The 21032-nt window shown below is 36.1% G+C and overlaps 1 protein-coding gene across 2 annotated transcripts in view; it reads left to right on the top strand.

Annotated features, from left to right (window-relative positions):
• Window positions 1-10086, top strand: part of Cdk1 (cyclin dependent kinase 1) — a 16563-nt gene extending 6477 nt beyond the window's left edge. For both annotated transcript variants that reach the window (XM_010602912.1, XM_010602910.1), the window contains exons 3-8: window positions 3314-3470; window positions 4196-4319; window positions 6146-6316; window positions 7265-7428; window positions 7548-7689; window positions 9956-10086. In XM_010602912.1, the coding sequence (XP_010601214.1) occupies window positions 3314-3470; window positions 4196-4319; window positions 6146-6316; window positions 7265-7428; window positions 7548-7689; window positions 9956-10054 (857 nt within the window). In that variant the 3' untranslated portion in view covers window positions 10055-10086. The remainder of the gene's footprint in view (window positions 1-3313; window positions 3471-4195; window positions 4320-6145; window positions 6317-7264; window positions 7429-7547; window positions 7690-9955) is intronic.
• Window positions 10087-21032: the final 10946 nt, after the last annotated feature.

Here is a 21032-nt window from a genome sequence, read left to right as displayed (position 1 = left end):
TTGTTCTGGTGGTACTGGGGATTGAACCCAGGGATTTTGCACTAAGCTACATCCTCAGCCCTTTTTAATTTTTTATTAAAAGACAGGGTCTTGCTAAATTGCAAGGCTTCCTAAGCTACTCAAACACATATGATCATAACTTTCCCAGACTCTTCCTGAGCTTTTTACCTTCCTGTCTCAGCCTCCCAGAGCACTGGGATTATAAATATGTACCACCACACCTGGCCTAATCCCCGTTTTAATTGCTATATTGCAAGTTAACGTGAGGACTGTTAGTTTTGTCTTGATCACAACTGTTTATTGCCTGGCAGTGTGTATTGCCCACAAGAGATACTCAAATATTTGATAATAACATTGTTTCCTTTTCTGTCTGTATTTTTATGAACTCTTCAATTCTTCTGTTTCTACCTTGCATAGTTTTGTCTTTAGTTCCTGGCTGTTTTGGAATTATGCACTGGATATTGTTTGATTCAGTGTCTCTGTAGCCCAAGCTGGCCTTGAACTCACCTTACTATTCTACCTCATACTTCTAAGTATCATCTGACTGAATAATGTTTGTGAAAAATTAACTTGCAGAAATAATGTGGATGATGTCTTGCATACAGTTTTATTTGTTTTCTGCCAGGTACATGGTCAAACTCTAGTATTTAAATACTGTGGTGATTTTAAACTTTTTTCCTCAACTTTTTTATTTTGAACATTTCCAAACTTCAGGTAATTTGAAAGATTTGTATGATGGACCTATGATATCGTCACTAAGACATTAGTGGCTTACCATTCTGTGTGTGCATCAGCAGTTTTTCTTTTACATTTGTAGTGAATTGCATAGACGGGCTTTACCTCTAAACACTTATGAATGTATCTTTGAAGATCTACCTAGGGTTTCACCTTTCATTTGGCAGTTTTTTCTCAATTTTTTCTAATTTAAAATCCCCTTTTGTCCTGTGTGTGTGTGTGTGTGGCTACTTGAGATTGAACTCAGGGGCTCTCTTTACTGGGCTACATACACAAGCCTTTAAAAAAAAATTCTGAGTCTCTTAAATTGCCAGGCTGGACTTGATTTTCCTTTTTTTTTTTTTTTGATCTAGTGATCAAACCCAGAGCCACGAATGCTATACAAACCTTGTATCACTGAGCTACAACGACATCCCCATCCCTTTTTGTTTTGAGATGGCAGCCTGGTCAATTAGCCAGCTGGTCTTGAACTCTAGATCTCCTTGGCCTCTAGGGTAGCTTGGATTTCAGGTGTTCACTGGCATACTTGGCGTAATTTATTTCCAGGCTTCTTTTATTTTGGATGTTACAAAATTATTTTGTAGTTTCTGAATTTAAAAATCTGAATATTATCATATTAGTGTTTGAACTTGTCTGATGACAGTGTCTGTGGCTCATAGATTGTAGCTGTATTCATGATGGAGGAAACTTACTGGCATTTAATGGGGCACTGTCAAGTGAAGGCTTACTGATTAACACTCGGCTTCCATACCCTGATCATTCCTGCTTTATATTTCCTGGGGGAAGTCTTCTGTTAAACTGGTCTCCTTCCAAGCTTTTCTGTGTTACAATCACTTTTACTTAATCTTAAGGTAGTATTTTTCTTTTTGCTTCCTTGTTTATTAAGCTATTTAAAATAATTCTATATCTAGAATACTTAGTTCATTTTAGAGCATAAACTGTGTATTTCCTAAAAATTTTTGATGATTGACCAGTGAAATGATTCTGCTTTGTTTAATGCCTAGTTTCATGAGAAGTGGTAACACTTCAGAGTGAGAAAGAAAAGACACACAGAACACTAATCTCTGAGGTTCAATTTAATGAACATTGAGTGTTGGCCAACAGTTTTTATCAGTTAACTCTGTAAATTACTTAGGAGTAGATGAGATTATGCACTTGGAGGAGAAGAAAGGATAAAAAAAAAAAAAAAATCTGAATTTTCCATCAGCGGCTTGGCTATATTATATTAGGCAAGTGACTAATCTTGAGACTATATGTTGACAGTGCCAAGTGTGCTGCTGGCAAACCTCCTTTCTGTATGGAAGTGCAAGTGTAATATATACCCCCAAACAATCAGCTGTTAGATGCATAGGAAAGATTACCCCATTTTTGGCAGTGTTGTTGATGGAACCTAGGACCTCATGCATGCTCTGCCAGTTCTCTGCCACTGGGCTAAGTCCCCATCCCCAAACTTAAGGATGACTGTGACGATTGAATATAATTAGCTCTCCTTTAATCTGGAACCATTTTGATCATTTTAAGTTACACTTAATCCGGAATGTAAACAAAATATTGAGTAGGTTTATTATTTAAAATGGCACTAGTATTTAGGAAAAGATGCATTTTTAAAAATTTGCAGCAAAGCTTGTACAACATCAATTTGCAGTTGATCAAACTGCATGGTATTCAGATTAAGCAGCTGATAATGTTAGTGGTTTTTAGCTTTTTTGAAATATTTGTACCTTGAGAGAAACTGACCAAGAAAATAGACTTTATCAGGACATTGTACGCATCACTTCTGTAGCTGGTACAGCTGTCATGGAAAGCAAAAGTTTTCCACAAAATTCATCCATTTATAATTAATGGATTCTACAGCTGCTTAAATTTCAGGCTAAGTTTAAAAAGCAGTTTTCCAGGGAATTAAGTACAGCATGTATGTGAACTTGTTTAGTTAACTAGTCCATCTTCCTTACTGCCATCCCTATTTTCTGTGTCCCTCCCTTACTTTCAAAATCCCCTATATTGACACAGTTATTCATCATCTGAAGGACATATCAGGGTAATTTTTTTGTTAACTTGGGAATGGATGAGGTTTTCCTGTGTAGTATATTATGTGGAGCTTTATTTTAATAGTTTGTGAAAACAACTGGTCCTTCTTGTGTTTTCTTTTCTGCATAAGGATTGTTAAACATATTTTAAAAGTTGAAAAGCTTAAATTCTTTACAGTTTTCTGTGTCACATTTACTAAAACTTTTACACCGTGTTTATGCCTGCTCTTGTCCTGTAGGATATTTGGCAGGAGGTAAATTTCGATGACTTTTCTTTTGTTATTTGTACTGGAACATTAATGTTGGTTCCATTAATGTGTGCACCTTGTGATGGCGACATGAATTTTATTTATAAACCATATACATAATCCTTTGTAGCTGCCTTCTTTTTCTTTTTGGAAGCAGTAAGGATATAGTTATGAGAAAGATACTTTCTATCTGGCCACAGCAGACATTTCTATTGTGTGATACTTTAAGGGATTTAATAATTTAAAAAAATATTTTAGGTTGTGGGATGTGCTGCATAACAGATACTTACTTTTTTATTTCAGGTACTTATGGAGTTGTGTATAAGGGCAGACACAAAACTACAGGTCAGGTGGTAGCCATGAAGAAAATCAGACTAGAAAGCGAAGAGGAAGGGGTTCCTAGTACTGCAATTCGGGAAATTTCTCTATTAAAAGAACTTCGTCATCCAAATATAGTCAGGTATGGTATAATTTATGAATTAAGCCATTTTCTACATCCTATTTCAAATATGAATTTCAATCTAGAAAATAATTTCTGGTCTAACCTTGCTGAGTGTAACAGAGTGCTACTCTTTATTGATTGTGAATGCCGGGCATAAGTAAAAGAATAGCCTATTAAAGCAAGAACAGAATCACGGGGCTTCATTGTAAAAATTTGTTTTGGGGGACAGAAGGCAAGTTAATGTGGCTTTATAAAAAGAAGCCTGGAAAGGCTTTGTCAGCTGTCTCCAACTCTGGGGGCTCCATTCCTCACGATCACCCCCTTCTTGAGACAGGTAGCTAACTTCAGATGAACAACAAAAGTTCTTTTTTATTTTAAATGTTTAATTTTTGGAGAAATTGTATTCCTAATGGTTCCCGTTAGGCTGGAGAGGGCAGTGCTTGAGGTTAGATTCTACTTTAAAGTTTATGTCATTTTCTTAATGGAAGGTCAAGCTCTGAGCAATGGGTAGCTAGCTGATCTAGACTCATTATTTTGAAATACAGGTTGTTAATAATAATAAGTATATAATTAAACTTAATTTTAAGTTCTCCAGATACTAATATTTTTTTCTAGTTTGGAAGCTATTATCTATCTCTTTCCCTACTTTTTATAATAATTATTGGTTGCCAGAAGTCATTTTTGTGAAAGGCTGAAAATGCTTGCTGGAATTTTTCTTTCATTTAATTATTTTTATTCTTAAGTCTTCAGGATGTGCTTATGCAGGATTCCAGGTTATATCTTATTTTTGAATTCCTTTCCATGGATCTCAAGAAATACTTGGATTCTATCCCTGCTGGGCAGTTCATGGATTCATCACTTGTTAAGGCAAGAAATATAGAAGTCTTCTCTATACAGAAGCCCTTGAATTTTGTGGGAATATGCTTGGAAAATTTGTTCAAAAATAGAATGAAAGAGTATTTCACCTTCCTCCCACACAGATTAGATTAACATTTACCTATAAGATAGTACTGCTAGCAAGCAAAAAGTAAGGCCTGTGATAAAATAAACCTGAAAATAATACTATGTATTATATTTGGGAATTCTGGTCTTTCTTTGGTTGTCACATAGGTTTAAAATAGCAAAGACTTGCAGCAGGTAGTAATAGTAGATAGCTTTATTTTATTCTCATTTAAAATGTTTTCATGCTGTGTATGTTGTACATGTTTGTAATCGAGGGGTTGAAATTTTGAGGCTGACCTGGGCTATTAATTACATAGTAAGTTCAAGGCTGGCCTACATTACTTAGACATCCTGTTTCTAACAACCCAAAAAAAAAGACATGTTTGGACATTATATTTCACTTAAAAACATAGTTTAAAGAGTGTTAAAAATATGTAGAATTAACAATATTTTATTGTCATACTATAACTGACTGTTCTTTAGAGGTAGCTATTGTTAGTTTTATTTGTAATCTTACAAACCTCTTAAATAAAAGAAATTATATAGAGACTTTATTTATTTATTTATTTATTTGGTATTGGGGATCAAACGCAGGACCTTGTGCTTGCAAGGCAGGCACAGTGCCACTGAGCTAAATCTCCAACCCATAAACTTGCCTTTTTGATGTAAAGTGTTAGCAGATATATACATCTTTCTGTGTCTCTTTGCATTTTTGATAGATTTAAGCCATTTCCATACATAAGGACAGATTTTCTAGCTTGATGATTATTGCTCTTATTAACGATGCTACATAGGCTGGGGATTTAGCTCAGTGGTTCCACCACCTGCCTTGTAAGTGCAAGGATCCAAGTTTGATTCCCTAGTACCAAAAAAAAAATGCTACAAGGAATATCTTTATTTATCTTGTATGCAACTTTATAAGATAAATTTCTATTTGAAAAAAGCATACTGATGTTTTTCATTTGACTCATAACTTTTTTGTTATTGTTTAGTCACTTGTAAATAGCAAATATCTACTCACTGGTTTTAATAGTTTCTTTTGTTGCCTTTCCTTTTTATCTTTGCCTTATTAGTTGTATATACTGTTAATAAGTTTTCTAATATATGTAAAAAGGCCTTGTCTGGCTTTTAGTTTCAGTTTTATGTCTTGTTTAAGCTTTCCTCACTTGAAGATCATATATATTAGAAGAGTAAATGACATTATTTCTCTAGTACTATTAGGCCCTTTCACCACACACACACACCCACCCCCATACCTTTTTTGTTTTCATTCTGGACAGATGATTTACTTTGGGTTAAGAAGTAGGTATAAATCCAACTTTATTCCCAAATAGCCAGTTGTTCTAACTTCAGTGTTTCCAAAGAGGAAATGTACGTATAAAAAGGGGTAGAAATGAAAAAGACTGACTTCAGTGAGTTTAAAAATACAGCTGGTATAAGCATTTAGAAGAAAAATTAAGAGAATTCTACATAGAGATTTCTATCTGAGATGAGATATAAGGACAGGGTCCAAAAATGAGTCAAAGTGGATTAAATGAGTTCATGTGGATACAGGTATGTTCATAGGTGAATATCTTTCTCTTGGTTATACAAGCATACTGTATGCTTGTTAGTTTAAGATGCCCTAAATGCCTTTCTGGTAAATATTTCCCTTCATCATTCATGTCTTATGTCTTTGAAAGAAACAGAGTAAAGACTAGTTAGAACATCATTTGTGGTACAATTAAGTTTCTTATATTTCCTTTTTCCAGAGTTATCTGTACCAGATCCTTCAGGGTATTGTCTTTTGTCACTCTAGAAGAGTTCTTCACAGAGATTTAAAACCTCAAAATCTGTTGATTGATGACAAAGGAACAATTAAACTGGCCGACTTTGGCCTAGCAAGAGCTTTTGGGATACCTATTAGAGTATATACACATGAGGTAAGTAGAATAGTGTTTTGGGTGTTTGGAACAGTATTATTTCCTGTATTATGTTAAGAAAAAAATAATAAGTTTTCTACTCTTGACAGTACTGATTTAGTGCTTCTCGGCTCCAAGTTCACCCTTTATTACATGCTATATGAAAATGGAACTGAAACTGAAGCATTTCCCCTTTGGCAACTGTGTTCTAAGATTTGTCACTAGAGGGTACTGGAGAGGCATTTAGAATTGTCATTATTTTTTAATCTTATTTATTTGAATTTCCTATTACAGTTTAATTCTTTAAACTTTTCCCATTCAAATCACTGGTTTCTGTCTTCAGGTTGGACCTTGCACAATCATACTGATTGCAAGATAGATTTTGTTGCTTAAAGGGTACTATTTCTGATTCATGTTAAATGTAGAAGTCATTCCATATAGTCTTTATATAATTTGGGGGGGGCTGTATGTGGGTGGTTCCTGGTATTTAAACTAGTCCCTTGTATAGGCTGTTACTTTTCTCATCTGGGTTTTCTTGTCCTCATTAGCTCTGCCGCAAGTTAGAGGTGATAGGACTAGATCACTGGAACTTACTTGGTTAGTTGTACTTTTTTATTTGTGTTAACATGATAATCTTAATTGTCATTTTGGCATGTAAGCAGTACCTGCCATTTGTACAGTATCTTCAAGCCCTAAACCTATTATTAATAGTTTTTTGTTTAGGAAAAGATTACAATCCATAACTGTTTTGATCTTTTTGCTTTTGGTATTGGAAGAGCAGGGTGCCTCTTCCTCACCAGGAACAGAACTCAGAAATGAAATATTTAATATTTTATATATAGTTGATTTATTTAAGCAGTATTATTGCTGACCACTGTATAGCTTTCTAAAGGACAGTCCTCATGAAATATAAATATTTAACTTTAATGTAGTGCATATTTACTCACTGTAAAATTTGCTTTGTAATAGGTAGTAACACTCTGGTATAGATCTCCAGAGGTATTGCTGGGGTCGGCTCGCTACTCTACTCCAGTTGACATCTGGAGTATAGGCACCATTTTTGCAGAATTGGCAACTAAGAAACCACTTTTCCATGGGGATTCAGAAATTGATCAGCTCTTCAGGATTTTTAGGTACTGTTGTTTTAAACCAAAGCTGTTAAAATCTTTTGCAATAAATAATAAAGTTGACATAAATGTAACAAGATACTTTTGTTTTAACTAATAGTTTCTGGTTCTGTTATTGTTTTTAGAGCTCTAGGCACTCCCAACAATGAGGTATGGCCAGAAGTGGAATCTTTACAGGACTATAAGAATACATTTCCCAAGTGGAAACCAGGAAGCCTAGCATCCCATGTCAAAAACTTGGATGAAAATGGCTTGGATTTGCTCTCTGTAAGTAAGACTTTTACATTTTAAGCAAAATATACTTCTATACTTTACTGACTTTAATATTATTGATGGCTCTAAGCATATTCATATTCAGTCTTATCTTTTCCCTAGGAGGGAGAAAGAAAACTGATGTGTTTTGAGCTAAATTTTCCCCCCTGTGCTTTTGGAGTACTGGGGATTGAACCAAGGGGCCTCATGAGCGTGAGCCAAGTACTTTACCACTGAGTTAACGTCCCATTCCCAGCTGTGTTTTGATTTTCATCTGATATACTCTGAAAGAGATGCCTGGGATTATATACTTTTTGTTATATTTAATGTGTTTTTCATTATGGTTCTGGAGTTTTAACCCAGGGTCTAAGTATGTCCTCACCCTTGAGCTATATCCTTGTTCTTTTCAAATTTAGTGTAATTGCCTTCCTTTCTAGCTTTTTGTCTGAATTACTGAGCTTCTTTTTTAGTTTATCCTAGAAATGTTTTCTTTTTTGCTTGGTATCTTTAGTTAATTAAAAAACTTTTTCACTTTATGTCCCATTTTCTCCATCAGAAAGTTTAGGACTGCTAATGCAGTTCTTTTTTTTTTGTTTGTTTGTTTTTTGTACCCGGGTTCGAACTGGGGTCCTTGTGCTTGTGAGGCAGGTGGCGGCACCACTGAGCTAAATCCCCAGCCCCACTACTAATGTAGTTCTTAATCTTTTTCCTCTATTACATTGCTACTACCAATTAACAATTGTTTCACTTAAAACCAAGATTAAAGAATAAATTAACCACTGGGAAGGAAAAGCTTGCTTTAAAAGGTTTACTTTAGAACAATATTTAAATTTTTAACTTTTAGAGGAACAATTTTTGTAAATTTCAAATAACTTAATGCCAGATAAAAAGAAAGCCTGAGCAGAGCTAAGCAAAAAGAAAAAAATTATCCGTAAGAAAAGAATTCCATTGCTGTTTAATCAAATATTTTCAAATTGATCTTTGAACTCCTTTCAGAATCATTGTTTCACCAAATTAAGCTCAGATTTTCCATTTGCTTAAAGTGAAGTCCAAAGTCCTTTACTTATGCATACATCAGTTTTCCTGTCACTGGGATAAAATACTGAACACCCACAATTTAAAAGAGGAAAAGTTTATTTTGACACACAGATTCCTTGGGTTCTGTCCATGTTTTGCCAACTCCAAGGCAGAAATACCATGGTGAAGGGGAGTGGTGCTTACATCGTGGTAGCCAGGAAGCAGAGAAAACATTAGTCCACTCATTGGTCGATTAACACACAGTAAAGCAACCCCATAATCCAATGACCTTTCAGAAGCCACACCTCTGTGTACATGGACTTTTGGGAGACATTTTAGATCTAAACCATAAATTTATTTTGTGTTATCAATGTAGTTGACTATCTTAAAAGACCTTTTCACATTCTAGGCCCAATCAGCTTTTAACTTCTAAACTTCTCAAACAAAAATTTTACTGCGGTTAATGGAAGAAAAACTAAGTATCATAAATCACATTATTCTAGCCACATTAGTCTAGCCACGGTAGACATGGACTAGATCATTCTTTAGACTGTCTTGGACCTTGTAGCATAACTCATTAGTTTTTTGAAATTGGATAGGTTGCTTATCCTCTTTGAGCTTTGGTGTCCACATCTGAAAGCATTCAGAGCTGGATACGTAGAGCTCCATTGGTAACTAGTTAGTATCTAATCTGTTCATCCATTTGATCTAATTTAAGGTTAATACTTTTTAGATAAATAACCAAACTTTATTTAGCTTTTTAAATATAAGTTGGTTAGTGTTAATTCACTTAGTGATCCATTTGAGTAATACATTGTTGTATGGGTTTTTTTTTTTTCTTTTGTTTATTTTGAAGCTTAAAAGCTGTCAAAAACCACAATAGTTAACTGCCACCATTTCACGAATGTTGTAAATAACTTGGATGGACCATTTAATTCTTAAATATGATTAAGCTAGATACCTTTCTTAAATGTATGCCTTGGTTTTAAAGCTAGCTCTGAATGCTTTAAAGCTAGCTCTGAATCTTGTCTTTGATTTATAACAAGATTATGAAGATCTTTATGAGTAAAGGAGCAGATTATTCTGGAGCTAGAGATGTGAAAGAATGAGACATCTCTGTATTTTCTGTTAAAATAATGGAAATGTTCATTACATAGATTTTACTAAATTTATCCAGATTTCTTATTGATTTAAAAATTAAGGCTTTGAAGAAAAAATTTTTTTTCTTTTTCTAAGTAAGTATCTTTTTTCTTTTTTTCCCTAGAAAATGTTAGTCTATGATCCTGCTAAACGAATTTCTGGCAAAATGGCACTGAATCATCCATATTTTAATGATTTGGACAATCAGATTAAGAAGATGTAGCTTTCTGATAAAAAGTTTCCATACATTATAATCCAGGATTAATAGTTGTATTTTTACTGTTGATTCTATTTTTGTCTTCTGTATTTTTCTTCTTTGTTGTAAAACTGAAACTGTACTTCACCTTCTAATTTCAAGAATATAACTTAAAAATGTAAATATTGTTCTATATAAATTTAAATATAACTGTATATGTGTAGATCTCACTGACAATATTTGTTACTATAATAAAACTATAAATTGAATATTGGTGTCAGGCATTGGGGAAATTTTGAGCTAATTTAAATCATCTCAGTCTATAGGAATTATATTTTCCTGTAGTTGGAACTACTGAAATTTAGGTAAGTGTACTAATTTCAAGTTTTGTACTTTGAAGTATTTTTATCCTCTGAATGTTTACATTTTCTGGTCTGTTTCTTGCTATGTGGTAACTTATTCAGCCTGCTTGAAGATGAATATTTTTTAACTGGTATTTCAATTTGTGACCTAAATGTTTAAGCATTCAGGATCAGAGTGCTATACAGATCTGAGAAATGATGCTAAATTTATAGGGGTTTTCAGTAACTTATAAAACTAACATTAGTGCATGCCAAAGTTTGCTAAGTTTTACAGTCTAAGATCAAGGGCTGTCCACAGCAGGGAAGAACAGTTTTGAAAATTTATGAACCATCCTATTTTTAGGTATATTATGAAAGCTGTTTGTCTAAGTAAATTCTTATGCTTTGGCCAGAAGTAATAACTATGACAGAGATGCTTATCTTGGCTTTTGGGTCTGACTTTGCTTACAGATTTTGACAATGTGGTTTATTAGCAGCCTTCTACAAAAATTCTCATATACAAGTATTTAGCTAAAATCATGAGCTCTGAGAATTGTTTAATTGTAATTCTAACCTATGAGCACCCTGGCTTAAATTATTTGCTACAGCCAAGAAAAATGTGTATAAAAATAGTTTCATTACTGTTTTAGGATATATCTATTGTTTTACTGACCAAAAAACTTATTTTCCTGGTTACCTATGGCTTGAACCTGCCTTGCTGTTATTGGTTCTTATACTAGTTTGATTGAATGTGTAATAAGTGATCTATCTTACCCTTGTCTTAAAATTTTTGTACTTGTAGTTGAAAGGGTGGGTCACTTTCTTTGGTAATGAGACAGTTTGGCCGTTGATTACCTTGTTCTAGGAATTAGGGGAAGCCACCTTGGTGTAAAAGAATGCAGAGCCTGCAGATGAAAATCATTCAGGGTCATTAGAGTTGTTAAGGTAGGAATTTGGGAAATGAAAAAGTCATACAAAAGATTTCAGATCGTGCAGTAGCAGGCATATCTACATGCTTGTGTTTCCTTAGAAGTGAGATATTTAACTAAAACTTTTTCAGACTGTAACTCTTCAGTGGTTCAGGATTAACATTAAACCACTAGAGTAGAATATGTCGTGTCTTTTATATACTCTTGTTTCAGTAACTCAAATAGATAAACAGATGTTTGGGGCCTTAAATATATGGCAGAGGGAGCTTCTCAGTTGAGTCTGCTTGTCCAAAAAGTCAGTAAGGCCTCCATATAGAACTACTTTGGTGGACCAAGGCAAGGAGATAAAGATGGTAGAACACTAGCATTGCTGTAACATTTCACCTACTTTTGATCAAGCTCCAAATATTTGTGTAGTTCTGTAAAGTATGTCAATTTCAATGACTTGGTAAAAAGCTACTGCATCAGATACCTTGTGCATATTTTTAAATAAATTTGTGCTCTGGGGCCTCTGATTAATTTTAAAATGACTAGGCCATTGGTTTTTAAATCTAAAGTGTCCTGGAAACACCTGAGAGCTAACTTCTGGCACTACCCTAAATAATTCTGATTGGAAATTGGGAAGTACGCCCCAGGAATATTTTTATTTACTTGTTTATTTGTTTTATTATTTGCAACAGCAGGGATCAAACTCGGCCTTGCGCTTATGAGGCAGGCATGGAACCACTGAGCCTAAATCCCTGTCCCCTGTGAATATTTTTTTTTTTTTAAGCTTCTCAGTTGATTATAATGGAGCTTATCATCAGTTGGTGGTGAGTTTGGTGACTTTGGACATATATCTCATTTTTGTCTTAAAACCCCATAGCATCATGCAGTATTTTAATTCTGTGTTAGTCTGTATTCAGAGGGAGGAGGAGTGGGCTATGTATTATATATAGTCATCAGTGTGACACCTTTCTGTTCTTGAGCACAGCACTGTAACTACTGAAAATCTTAAATGATGCCTATCCTTTTTTGTTTTTTCTTTTTAAAAATTTAAATACATTAGTAAAGATGAAAAGCAGTTAGTATAAAATATACAATAAAATATTACTATATGTATGAGCATATACTTGTAAATTAAAAGTTTTAAAATGTATTTTGGAAGAGTCGATAAAATAACCTAATAAAAGTTCTGAGGATTTAGATTAAAAGCTAAAATAAGTTTTAATTAGTTAAATGTTTTAAAGTGCTTCAAGGGACTTGGAAGCTCTTGAAAAGAAGAAACATTTGTTATTTAGCAAGATAAGAGTTCATAATAGGTCTATTTCAAATTACGTTTAAATAGTTGCTATATTCAAACTGAACTCAGTGAGTTTTCATAGGTAGAATTCTTTTGTATTATAAACAGATTAATAAAAATCCCTGCTTCAGTGTAGAGCAAGCTCTCAAAGGTAAGATGCGGCATTCAGTTTGTCTGGTTTTCCTACCCACTTAGGAAACAGTATTCCCATGTATTTGGGGAACTCTGCTGTTGCATGTGATCCTTAAAGGGTCCTTAGTTCTGGCTCTCTACTTGTTCAGTCACCGTATACTGTAACCCAGCAGTAAGAACTGATGCATGGGGTAGGCAAATGAACTCACAAGTCCCATGAGGGTCCTGCTGACATTAAGCTGGGGTGATGACGCAGCCTGAGCTACATCTCCACTCGAGCTGACTGAGATTTCTGGGGTACGGTATCCCTGGGATCCCGGCTCCTGTATGACTGCTTTTACAATTTGTGAGCCACCTGACATACCCTTCTTTGGTGCATGAGTGTGTGTGTGTGTGTGTGTGTGTGTGTGTGTGTTTATATATCCCCCTTTAACCTACTTTAAGTTGGGTTTCTGTCATTTAAACCTTAAAAGAGTCCCAATTGATTGCAGCTGTTTAGAACCAGAACAGTAATTGGATAATTTTTAAAACCCTCAATTTTATTTATAAATGCATTCATAATTATATTAATTTCCTCCTTTAAAATCTATTTAAAATTGCCTATAATTGTTAATTTTACTGCAGCTAGTAATATTAGTGTGTATAATGGTATTAATATAAATATATTATGCGCCTATTGAACTTTCAAAGGACTTAAACTTTGAAGAGATGTTTATACTGTATGTGGCACCTACTTTTTACTAGTCAGGAGTAGAAATCTGTAATAGACGCTTTTCTACAGGTCATCATTCTTTCCCTTGAGAAATGATTTCAAGCCATGCTATGCTTTTCTGTTAAGGAAATAATGCAGTAAAGAAAGCAGAATGTACTTGGAGAATTTATTAGCTAATGATTATTAGTAGTTCTTTATATTTGAAAGGAGCTTTATAGTAATTAAATAGCATATGCTGTTTCAATATAAGTTTCCTATACTACAAAAATGCTGTAAACTATAAAATCACAAGAATGATTATATCCTAATGCATTCTTTACAAAAGGAAAGATACATTTCCCAGCCGAACATAGCCATTCGTCTCAATTGTTCTGGTGTCATGACAAATGTATTTATGTGCAAGAAAATATAAATGTGTTCCCTACTTCTAGGATCCAAAAGGGAAGCAGCATTTGCTTCATTTTTAAAGCTTGCTAAAATCTGAGCCATTCTAGAAATACTCTGGCTTTTGGTTTAAAATACTCATGCACAAGCACTAATGGAAGAAACTCAGAACGTAAAAAGATCAGTTTTCCAAATGAACACAAGATGCTACATTTTTGACTCGTCAACATCAATTTGAAGCCCCATGAACTGGATGAAAAGTGCAGTCTTTAGGTCTTAATTTCCCTTACTAACTGGGCCATGGTAATATGGATAGAAATGCCTCATGTCTCTTTGGCATTCACTGTGTACTCCACATGCATTTGGCAATAAATCATTCCTAGTTGGTGAAATGATAAAACTTTAGAATTTTATGTATGTTGGGCATCATTTAATTATATTTCACCAATGAGGGGACTGCAGGTTTCAACAGATTGAGAAATAATAGAACTGAATTTACTGGCTTACAAAATAATTGTTTTAGATCTGCTCTAATAATGAAGTTGGAGTCAATAGTAGAGTCAAGAAAGAAATTATGTATTTCCAGAATAAAATAGGAAAGAATTCAGACATTGAATGAAGAGAAATTACAGATCATCTGAGAAAATTGCATAAGATGGGTTTTCAGTTCTTACAAATAAGTGAAAAGACCAACAACAGTAGCTAGAGTCCAAGCTCACTGTTACATAGGTATTGAGTGAATTCTCTACACGGACAAGTTTTCATTTTCTGTTTTAAATAGCTATATCCCAAGCAGTGACAAACTATCCAGCTGCAGTTTAATTATAGGAATTTATCAGACATTAAGAAACATTGGGATAGTTAATAGTATTATTTCATCAGAAGGTCTATGGCCCAGAAATACCTAACATAAAGTAAAAAGCAATGAGCGCAACCTTTTTCAAGAGAAATACCTCATGTTCCCATGTTTGGAATACATCCTAGCATGGCCGGAAGGCAAAGGAATAAACAGTAATTCAAGAGTGCTTAATGGCATAAAATAAAAGGATTGTTCACAAACAGAAAACTGGACTTAAGCAGATGTTTATTTAAATACAAACAGCAGCTCCTGTTTTTCCTGTTATCTCCAATTATATGACGCAACATTTTTACCAGAAGAAGTACTTTTTAAAAACAGCCTGTCAGGGAGTGAATAAACAACACTATTTGGCTAACAGCTGTTTTGGGGAAATGAGATGTCGGCAAAGCTGAATGTTGTTTAAAGAAAACTAATTATCCAGCTACCTTTTACTCGGATCAAAGTAAATAATGCACTTCCTGAAGTGCACTGAGATGTTTTGTCTAGGGTTTAAATATTAGATATTCAAATATCTCACTTCTTCCATCATTTGCCATGTTGAAAAAAATGGATTTAAGGGCTTCCTTGTGTTTAGTTGTGCTGCCAATATATATATCCCTTTATAGTTTCAGAAGCTGCACAAAACTTGCTTCTTGGCTTATTCTTCCATCCAGCATTGTGTTCATCCTGGAGCAGTGTGTTCAGGGATACACACTGATAACCTAGTGTCAGTATAATTTAATTGCATTTGTATGCGTTCACCTATGCAAGTGTCAAAGTTTGACGGATGTCTAATGCTTCGAATTTGTTTTGTTTTGTTTTGTTTGAGACAGGGTCTCACTGTGTAGTTGAGACTGAACTGGAACTCACTATGTGGCCCAGGCTGGTCTCAACTCAGCGGTCCTCCTGCCTCAGCCTCCCAAGTGCTGGGATCACAGGCATGTGCCACCACGCCTGGCTTAATGCTTAGATTTGAAATGATGTAAATACCACCAATTCTTGAGAATTCAAGTTTGCAGTTGATTGAATTGTGACTGGTTATTATCTTGTTGCCACATGTCCCTTTGGCCAATACATACAGTTCTAGACTATGCCTTCAGGTTGTGGTGTCCCTGAGCCACAACTGCCGGTGCTCTTGGTGAAGACTACTTGTTTGAACATTACTGTTACTGTAAGGTGAAACGTTTTTATATTCTGAAGCAATCTCAGTGGGGACAACCATGCTCGTGTTGAAAAGTGTGCCTGAAATTTAGGAATTTTTTAGTCAACTTGAGGTGTGCTTTTAATGTCACAATGAAGGCAACATGACTCCCATGGAACATTTTAGACCAAGTACTTCATAAAATGTTAGTGATAATCTTCAGAAAATAAAATGCAGCAGTAAAGCACAAGTGTAATATGTTAGCTACAGATTTTGAAGGACCATCTCCCTACTTTATACTCTTCTGTGGAAACGTTTGTTATTTAAATTATTTAAGAATATATCCTTGGGCCAGGGATTTGGCTCAGTGGTTCCACTGCCTGCCTTGCAAGCAGAAGGGCCAGAGTTCAATCCCTGGTACCACAAAAACAAACAAACAAACAAAGAATATATCCTTTAAAATCTGGTTTAGATTGTTAGGTAAACTGTTGTCAGAAAACACTTCTAGAAATTATTTTAAAAATAAAAAGTCATAACGGAAACAATTCTGGGACAGATTTAATGGTGCCACACCTATTCATCCACTTGAGTGTCCATTGAGCACCTGCTGGGAGCCAAACTGGTGGGATGTAAGTAAGGACACTGTTTTGAAGTAAATACCTTTCTTGCTTTGGTGGATTTTATGTCCTCTCATGGGGCAGGCAGATTCTTGGAAGTGAATAAATGTAATATAGTGGTCTTTAGGACTCAGTTTTCACTAAGGTAATATACTGCATATCTGATATTCACATTTATAAGGAAAAGGGCCAAGAGCCAGTTCCGTAACTCCTAGGTCTAGGATAAGTTACACAATTTATGGAGCCTGCTGCAAAATGAAAATGCAGAGCCTCTTGTTCAAAAGTACTAGAAATTCAAGTCAGCCACAGCCAAGTGTTAAGCCAAGCACAGAATACTCAGTGCAGCGCCCTTTGCCACTATGGGCCACAAGCCCATCAAGCTGGCCCTACTTGGATCCTTCAGCCGAAGAATGAAGACATTGAAGAAGGCAGATCCAGGGGGCTGGTGGTCTTGGGAGGGTTGCTGCTGTGCTCTAAAGATGCTACCATCTAATAGGTGTAATGCAGTGGGGGTCCAGGTGACTCCTGAAGGAACTTGGAAGCACATTTCTTCCCACTGTGAGAACTAAGTCTACTTGAACTAAAGCCTGGAGCATAACTCCTACCCGTGGGATCTGAGGGGTAGTCATGCAAATGCTGTGTTGAGGTTCCCCCATGTCTGGAGGTGCTGGGGGCAAGGTGTGTGCCTAACTTGTATGGAACACAAGGGAGAGCTAGAAGGAGGGGACAAGTCAGGGCACACTTGGGAAATGCATCACATCCTACCTCTAAAACAGGCAACCGGGCCTGCTCCTGCCAGTGTAGAAGCCAGGCCCATATCACCAGTCTTCCAAGCTCCTTTGTAAAATTAAAATAATGATACATTGCTGCTATGTACCCTTCATCCAGCTTCATTATTTTGCATTCGAAACCCACAATATACCTCTGCCAATAACACCTTCTTTCCCAAGTAAAGATTGCTGCCTTATTTTGCATTCAAAACCTACAATATACCTCTGCCAATAACAGCTTTCCCAAGTAAAGATTATGTTAAACTCTTTAAAATTTTTATTAAGTTTATTGGTGCATTTTAGGGTATACAAAACAGTTAATTTCAGTGGGATCTTGTACCTTTACATGATTTGTCTTGGTTCTTATTTTTCCCCATTCGCCCTCCCTTCACCCCCTCCATGCTTTCCTGTTTACAAAGACATTGTTTCCATGTGTTTCCTTTTCACATTTTTTCTTTTCCCTTCTTACCTTTCCCCACCTCTCCCATTTTCTGTACTCTTTAGACATTTTCTTCCTATTATACAATATCAATTACACATTTTGATCCTTATTTACACTTTTAATCTGTTTATCCATCTATCATGTTGCATGCTTTGTGCTTTATATAAGTATATATTTTGAAATTTATTTTTGGTTTGGCTGTGCTCTGTGGGATTCTTCCCTGTTGATACATGTGGCGATATTTCTTTGGCTATCACTGTTGTATGATATGTCATTGTATGACTGTCATATCTCATGGGCCTTTTCTCCTTTTGATAGATCCCTGTTTCTTAGGTTTTCCCCTTAGGAACAAGCTTGTGATACTGCCTCAGCCTCCCATTGTGGCTGGATTACAGGTATTTGCCACCACACCCAGCTAGATAAGTTTTAGTTTGCTTTTCTTGAGTTTTACTTACGACTCTAGTTGTTTGTCTGCATAGGTTTTTATTTATCTGGCAGATCCATTTGCCCTTTTCCTGTTGTGCTTTGTTCTCAGGGTTCTGACCCACATAGGATACTCTTCCCAGGATCCCTCCGTAGCCTGGCTTGCCAATGGGTTTAGAGAGTGGGAAGGAGACAGAAGAGAGAAACCAGAGAGCCTTTCTCAGATGGTATCACTTCTGCAGTTCCAGCATCCGTTAGGCAGGCCCACCCTGGTTCCAGCTTCTGGAAGCTCCAGTTAACGCCTGGTCTTTTCATCCCCACGTTTGTCTAGTCTGGAAGTGGGCATGCTTTCCTGAAGATGCTAACTTCTGGCTTTCTTCCTGTCTGTTCTTTGACTTCTCAGCTCTTTCCATCTTCTGATAGCTAATTCCTTGGATTAAAGTCCTGTTTCAATACTTAGAGTGATTTTTGTTTTTTCAGTTGTGTACTAGTATGCAGATTATACATATTTTCAACTCCAAATTGCTCTCCAATGTATCAATTTAGGCTTCTAGCAGCATTTAAGAGCTCTTATTGTTATAATCTTCACTAATACTAGGTGTTGTCAGACTTCAGGTTTTGCCAATCTGATTGGTCTGAACCAATAGCTCACTGAAGTTTTATAGTTTTGTTTGGGTGATTGTTGGAAGCATTTTACATAATGTTGGGGGAAAATCTCACAAATTATGATTAGGCTTAGTTTTCCTGGCTATAGGCTGGCTATGGCATGTCAAGTCTTAGCTCCATTTTTACCTCAGGTCACAGCAAAGACTAATGGTCCCGTGATGCTGTGACAGGGCAGGATTACATCAGCTGAAAACATCTTGGCTCCTTGAGAACTGAGTAGTAAGAGAAAGGTTTCACCCAAGGAGGAACAAATTCTTAATCAACATAAATCCCTTGTCAACCTAGGTCTTCATCTGCATAAGTTCCTTATTGTCCTAGGATTATGGATGCCCTCTGAGTCATCTGTTACTCCTGATGTATGAATAAAGGTGTGGCAAGCTTGGGATCCCTTCATTTTTGCTACCCAGAACAGCATTGATCAGGCTGAAAGCTCAGCCTCTCTTAAGTTTTGTTTCCTGTCTTTATTCATTAATTTGACTTGTGTTGTCCTGGCTCACAGGAGACCCAGGAGTCACTTGCAGGGGTTCTGGTAACATCCCCTTTCACTGTTCACTACAGGTAATTGGTTTTACATGCGTGTGTGTGTGTGTGTGTGTGTGTGTGTGTGTGTGTGTGTTTTAAATTTGAAACAGTCTCAGTAAGTTTCCCAGGTTGAGCTCAAACTTGTTATCCTCTTGCCTCATCCTCTCAGAGTGCTGGGATTACAGGTGTGTGCTACCATAGCCAGTTACTTCATTGAAGTTTTAGTTTCCTTTTCTTGAGACTGAAGTTCCTTTTGTATATTATTGGCCCTTCAGGTTTTCGCTTTGGTCACTTGCTTGTTGGCCCATTTTTTCTGTTAATTTGGTCTTATAGATTTGTTTATATCTACCTATTAACTTTGTGCTGGTTGTAAGTGTGGCAGTTATCTTCTTCCATTCTTTGTCTTGTCATTTTTCAAGAGTGTCTATTTCATAGGAGTTTCAAATTTTCTGTCAATCATGCGCTAGATTTTAAGACCCACCCAGAATGTCATGCCTCCGAAGTCCCTTGGCCAGGGCACGTGCCGAGTGGTTGGTCAGCCAAGGAACAATGTGTCAGCTTTTCCCGATGGTGTAGATGACTGAGTATAGAAGGGTCAAGCTCTACTCGCTGTAGAACCCAGCCGGCAGAAGGAGGGGTATGTAATTTCACAGGATCAGGCTTTTCTAGTCCAGTTGTTTTTGAGACAGCTAAACTCAAAAGGAACATTTTTGGGGGGTTTGGACTGAGCTGGCTGGGAGTTGATTACATAGGACAATTTCTTGAAAAGTAACCAGCTTTGTTCAATGAGGCCAACTGGCAGCTCAGAGCTGTGCTGTGTTGGAGCAGAGTATGCACAGGCATGGTGTGGGCCAGCCTAGTGCTGCTGCAGGAAGCAGAGAAATCCAAGCACGACTGCTCAGCAGGCAGAGGCAAATGAGCTCAGGACAGCCTGGCATTCACCTGGCCTCACAGGCTTACACATTCATCTCTCAGCAGCCTCCAGCAGGAGCCACTGTGAGTCTGCTCCCCAGGGTGAGGGCAGGAGCTTGGATGGCACTTGTCATGCAGAGCAGTTCCTACTCCATCTGCCACTTTGAAAACTCAAACAACATAATGAAAAGAACACAAAGTTTTGTTCCATTTTTACCCTCATCTGCTGGGTTCTCACCTCTCACCACCTCTTCTACTCTCTGGACACTGCCTTCATAACATTCCAGGACATCTGACGATATACAGTATGTGTTGTTACATCTTCCTGCTTTTCCATCGTAGAGGTGTTTTTGGTTTTTTGGGGTTTTTTTAGAAACTACAGATTTAAGAGGTGTTTGATCAGGAATTTTCATATCGGTTTTAATTATATATTATGAATTGACTGTCAATTTGGATAATTTTTACTTCACTTTATATTCCTATAGTAATTTTTAAATTTTTCTTATACAGGTCTGGTCAGACTCCAGTCCAAAACAGAAGTTAAACTTGGATATAAACAGAATAATCTCTTTTCCTTCTTTTTTTCTTCCCCCTTTTTCCTTTTTTTTTTTTTTTTTACCTCAAACAGTAACTGTATCTATTAACCAACAATTCTTCATTTTTCTGTCCTTCTTTGGTCCCTGGTACTCTGATCTCTTATCTCTCTATGTTGATATGTCTATTCAAGATATTTACACAGTTAGAATTTTATTACATCTTTTTTGCATCCCATTTAATGTTTTTTGGGTTTTTTTGTTTGTTAACGGTTTTTGTTTTTTGAGACAGGGTCTCACTATGTAATTGAGACTGACCTGGAACTCACTATGTAGCCCAGGCTGATCTCAAACTCACAGC

Source organism: Fukomys damarensis, unplaced genomic scaffold (assembly GCF_012274545.1).
Source record: "Fukomys damarensis isolate Sample0158 unplaced genomic scaffold, DMR_v1.0_HiC HiC_scaffold_20, whole genome shotgun sequence".
NCBI classification, from domain to species: domain Eukaryota; kingdom Metazoa; phylum Chordata; class Mammalia; order Rodentia; family Bathyergidae; genus Fukomys; species Fukomys damarensis.
This window is presented reverse-complemented; position numbering and strand designations above follow the sequence as displayed.